The sequence below is a fragment of the Etheostoma spectabile genome, chromosome 17, assembly GCF_008692095.1.
Source record: "Etheostoma spectabile isolate EspeVRDwgs_2016 chromosome 17, UIUC_Espe_1.0, whole genome shotgun sequence".
Taxonomy (NCBI): Eukaryota; Metazoa; Chordata; class Actinopteri; order Perciformes; family Percidae; genus Etheostoma; species Etheostoma spectabile.
Genome location: NC_045749.1, coordinates 847777 through 853542, shown reverse-complemented (window position 1 = coordinate 853542; position 5766 = coordinate 847777). Strand labels below are relative to the sequence as shown.

Genomic DNA, 5766 nt, shown 5'->3' with positions numbered 1-5766 from the left:
AAAAAAAAGAAGCGTGCGTGCGTGCGCTAAATGAATGAGCAGAAAATGTATAACTCCCTTTAACAAGTCAGTCTTGCTGTAGATGGATAGTAGAAGCTGGCTCTAGAGAAAACAGATGTGTAAACCTGTCTGGAACACACTGAAATTGTAAAAATGTCCTAGTTAACACCACTGAGTTTCAGCTCGGACACTTTAACTCAGGTACCACTTTCGTATTTATGCGGTGAACTGAACTATATACTTAATCTGCATCTATGCACATGAGATAAAGCTGCGTCATTATGTTTTTCCTTCTTAGTTGTGACACTTGTACATACATCAACATATTGTACTGCACATTCACTTTGTTCCTTGATGATTTCTTCAAAAGGTTTTAATTAGAGTTTTCTCAAGTGCAAATGATACAGCCAGCGTCATAGCCACGAGTGTGTGCATGGCATACATTTTGTAGGCTTTTAGTTTCTGAGGCCAAAATAGGCTGAGCTATAGGCTCCTGGGCTAGGTTTCACATAGGAGGGTGTATTGTTCCAAGATGTTGTTTTATGCCTTGTGCTATGGTTGATTGATTTGTTTTGCATAGTATTACCATGTAAATGATTGCTGATCTGTGTTTGGAAGTCAATTTCCTGTCCTGCACTGTGAGATCAAGTGTCTTGCTGAGGTGTTGGTTTTCCACAAGTCTCCAAAAAAAATGTCTTTCTGTGGATTCTGAAGGTTATAGCATAGCATGATTCATTCATCATTTTCATACCTATGAAACCATTCTGTGACCCCTCGTGCCCTATATGGACTCATGTATCCTGCTGTTCCTTTATTATCACATATTGGTATCTGTGAAAAAGAGCAGACAGCTGGCAGCAGCTTCTTTTTTTTCTAAAACAGTAATTAGCGTTTGGTCTGTCATCAAGTATATCACAAAGCCAGACAGTGTAATTTAAAACTAGTAGCAGTAAATCTACATATTTTAAAGCTGCAGCTTTGACAGTGCGTGGGACAATAAGTGCAAAACAATGATTCCCGAGAATAGAAGACATGTAGCTGGATAAAATTACAAGCTATCACAAAAATTAAGCACTAAACCGGTATTGGAGTAAACTCACACATTCCTTCATTTATTCTGCTTAGATCCTTAGGCATCCAAACATTGAATTGTACAAACAGCAAGCACCTGTTGTGCCTGCTCATCCCATTAGAATAACTAGTTGTACAATATGAATTGGGGACCTCCTCTATTGAACCATGCCTGAAGGGTGAGCGCTGGTCCACCATGTTCCTCCACAAAGACGCTTCCTTGATTTAATTAAAAAAACTGGAGATCAATAGTGTTCCAGGAAGGAAGGGCCATTGTTATTGCTGATGCCACTACTTTGGATAATGTCTTCTCTACAATACGATGGATGTGAAGTGATTTACAAATCCCCAAGCCTATCTAGATGATGTGGTTCACACTTTCAGTTTGTAAATCAAAATGTATTTATTCATTGAAACACATTTTCCCCAAGCATTTAATCATAGGTGTTCGGAACGCCTGTTATTAGGACGAGGTATAAAATAGGCACATGTCATAATCCTTTCCTTCACTTATATCAGTTGCGTTCTTATTTATATTTCTCAGTCCTTTACTCCCTCTTCTTTGCCTTTTTCTGAGCCCCCTCCACCTTAAATCAAGCATGTGGGTAGCATGTCCTGCTCATCCATCAGCCTCATTAAACATACTAGGTCCTTCATTACCCCCCGGGCTTATTAGCCTCAGGAAGTGCTGAGGATGTGGCTTTGGAGGAAAGAGGCCTCCTCTCAGTCATTCTTATGATCATCCATTCCGAACTGAAACCATCAATCCTGTCTTCAGCCACTGCAGCATCTCTTTAAAACGCATATTTAACCCTCCACTTATTGATTGTTGGAAATTGAATGCATGTCAATTTGAATGAGTGCTGCAGTCGTTTAAAAAGTGTTCAGTGTGCAAAACAGGGTGGCTGCCGGTGGAGATCACACAAGAGAATAAAAAGAGACCTGAAATATTCAGTCAATGCTCTCAGGATTGATGATTTGGGAGCTGTATGTATTTTTTGATGTGCCATATTTATTTCATTGATATATTACTGCTACATCATTTGTGAAGGCTCATTTGACGATGTCATCGCACTGCAGAAATCTAATATTATACTGCAGAAACCACCGATATCTAAAAAGCCATCCTGAGTGTCCTGCTGTTGGAAACATCATTCTGCCTGAAAAACAGTGTGCTCGCCTTAAAAATCTGAATTGTAAGTTCCACAGAGAAGTGTAAAGGTTAGAACACTGTTGATATTTAAACTGTGAAAATGCAATTTAAGCTCCGCTGTTTTATTGTTTCATTATCTTCCAATAAAAGAAAGATGGAGGTAGCTTGTCCCAGATTCATGGGTACCTCTGTGTTGATCCTTCAAACACCTGAAATAACATAACAGCCACCCTGGACCCAAGTCAGATGCTTTTTCCAGAGGCAAACTGAACTGAGTAATACAATCATATGTATGTTTATGAAATTATAGAGTAAAATATTTACTTTGCTACCATACGAGCAGTTTTAAAGAAGAAGTGGATCGTTTTAGTCTATGACAAAGGGACAGCACTGTCTTCTGTGGTGCTTCCATAAAGTTCATATTTCTGCTTACTTCTACTTCTCTTATATTTTGGAGATGTCTAATCTGCTTCTGGTATAATGTTTATAATTTCCTTGTTTATCCAACAATGTAACAGAGTTTTGTATTTAAAATACATCATCATTACTAGATTTCTGACTGAATGTTAACCTTTCTTTCTCCTTTCTTGCCTACAAATTAAGTTATAGTAATGATAAAAACACCATTGATTTTGCTTTTGTCAGTGCATATACACATTCTATCATTTCAGATTTTTTCAGTTGTAACTACAATGTAAAAACTAGAGTTAACCAGGTGGTTATAGTCAAATTTAAATTGGTATTGGACCAAGGATAGTCAAAATAACAGAGCTGCGTTTCTCATTAGTAAGTGTATATGTTGCAATAATTCAATTGTAGCCAGAGTAAGAACTCTGATAATTGAAGCTGTCTGTTAAACAGCTAAAAGGGCCACTTCTCAGTCTGTACCATGGATGTGTTATGAGAGCTGGATACAGCCGTTGAGACGGAGCCCCGTTCCTTTCTATGAGAGTTGGTCAATGTGCATGAAGCCATCATCTTAAACCTTTAGCTGGCTGGATGAAAATCATGTGGCTCTTCTAGACTTTCTAAATGTTTTTGGACCAATGGATCGAATTCTGATGGTGAAACGGAGGGGGGGGGGTAATCCAAAAACAGCTATCCATTGATTGATGTCTCTTTTGCCATGTACGTAAGTCTATGGGGAAAAGTGTGTTTGGGCCAGAGGGCATCATGTGAAGGTCCAGCAGTTGTAATTCCACCGTTAGTCCACAATTTGCTTTTGGTTGATGCATCTGCGCCTCCTCATCTTGATTTCTTCCTGCAGACACATACCTGAGAGCTACCAACTGACCTTTGAGATTTACGTTAATTGATTTTTGAGAAATTTCTAATCTCAACATATTGCTCTCAGGTGACTCTATGCTTAGTAATTTGCCCCTTGGGGTCTTCCGTATGTCTTTACCCTTGTGCATCCAGCCCCTGGGGACAACATCATTAAATACACAACAATGGGGAGCTGATTACACTGACTGCAGCGTGTTAGAGCAGACTGCAGGTAACCCAGCCCATCAGTCTGGTGGACATGGGTGATTGTCAGCTGTGTCATTTTTCATACACAGTGTTCTTTCAAAATCCTTTTTGCATTAACAGAGTATCCCTGCTACTCCTCTGTCCAGTTACTTTGAGTATTGAGTATTGTTGTCTCAGCCTGTTTTTTTTCCTCACAAATGTCACATGATGTAAGGGATGGAAAGCAACGTGTCTGAAGACAGATCCACATGTCAAGTGTTCACCAAACTTCATGAAGTTTCTATTTCCTTTTAGCTGTCAAACAACGATGCCGTGGAAGTTGGGCTAACCGTGAAACTGTAAATGTCTAACCATTGCCCTAACCAGTAATTAAATTGTTTTTGCGCATGTAAACATACTGAAACTTAGGATCTCCTGTTGCAAACATCTGAATACATTAAAGCCGTCATGTAAACTTAGACTTTTGAAGAAAATAGGTTTCCGTTCCATGTCGTTCATTTGATTTTGTTTATTTTTTTTGTGATAAAACACAATAGCAATGTAACACCGAGTATGGTGATACAAAAAAAGAACATCAGTAGGTTGAAACTCGATATGGAGAACCAAAAATGCTGAAGCATCTCTTTACACGTTGCCCCTTTCACAAAGTTGTAGTTACTGACACGGGTTTCATTTGTTCACCAGGCTGAGGAAGGAGCTGGAGATGCATAAAGAAGGAGAGCTTCTGCGAGAGGCCCTCAGCTCTGAAATACACTTCCTGAAGTCTGTAAGTTGTTGTCTTATGAACAAGGCTTTTTATTTAAGCTAATAAACCGTTATATATGAGGCAACGTTATTCATATTCAAGAAGAATCCATTGGGATGCATGTCAGACCAGGACAGAAAAACATTGGTAACACTTTACTTGAAGGTATCTACATAAGAGTGACATGACACAGTCAAGACAAGTGAACTCTAACCATAACTTGTCATGACAAAACCGAATGACACTTACTTAAAGAAGCGTCATGTCATAAACATTCATGATTTGTTTAAAATGTTTGACACGTTCACAACAGTGTCATGTCACTCTTATGTAGATACCTTCAATTAAAGTGTAACCATAATGTCTTTCAAATAGAGCTATGGCGTAGCACAGTATTATTTTTTGTCAAAATTTAACCATGGGGCGCCCAGATAGCTCAGTTGGTAGTATGGGCGCACATGAATAGAGGTTAACGACGCAGGGGAACCGGGTTCAACTCCGCCCTGCAGCCCTTTGCTGCATGTCATTCCCCCCTCTCCCTTCATATCTTCATCTGTCCTGTTGAATAAAGGCCTAAAAAATAATCTTGGGAAAAGAAGAAAAATGTAACTGTGGAAAACCTTTAGTGGGTTCTTTGTAGGATTTCATCCAGCTTTTCTTTTCTCTTATCTATTAGCAGAAGCTGGACAGCAGCCAGGGAAGTGAGCAGCATTAGGTCTGGCATGGATGAAACAGGAATGCATGTTCACTTGTTGTCTCATCTGTTGAAATGAACATGAATAGACAGGAGAGAAAGAAAAGAAAGAAGGAACAAATGGTGTTTTTTCTTTGGAAGTTATATGAAAAGAGCAGATTCCAATCAGTGCGTGACCTCAGTCAGTACACAGGCTCTTTAGAGAAATGTTACCGTCATGTACCTCGTGGAAGAGCTAAAAGAAAACAAACTTGGTACATTTTGTTTTCTTTGTTTCCTCTTGCATTTTCAATACAATATGCAGGTCTGTTTCTACGTTCAAATAGTTTTTGTGTGTATCGTAATGTATTTTCACAAGACTAACAACTAAACACACACACCTGCACAGGGAACAGAACGACTTGTGGGTCATTGCTCTCAAATAAAGGAAGCATTCAAAAAAAGTGATTATATACTGCCCTCTAGTGTACAAAGTGCAACATTGCTATAATAGGGATTGATTAATCATGAAAGAATCTTCCATACTGAACATGTAAAAAAAAGAAAATAGTGCAATAGTGCATGATAGTTGAAGGCAAATATATATAATTTTAATTCTATCACTGACATTGAATTAGGCAATAAAAAAAA

At 38.7% G+C, this 5766-nt stretch overlaps 1 protein-coding gene across 4 annotated transcripts in view; it reads left to right on the top strand.

Moving 5' to 3' along the window:
• The window catches only part of LOC116705766 (coiled-coil domain-containing protein 172), a 26566-nt gene that overhangs the window by 7416 nt on the left and 13384 nt on the right, over positions 1-5766 (top strand). For 2 of the 4 annotated variants that reach the window (XM_032542171.1, XM_032542168.1), the window contains exons 7-8: positions 4382-4463; positions 5119-5393. In XM_032542171.1, coding sequence (XP_032398062.1) covers positions 4382-4463; positions 5119-5157 — 121 coding nt within the window. In that variant the 3' untranslated portion in view covers positions 5158-5393. Of the gene's footprint in view, positions 1-4381; positions 4464-5118; positions 5394-5766 lie in introns of those variants that run through there. The other 2 variants (XM_032542169.1, XM_032542170.1) reach the window with 2 other exon arrangements.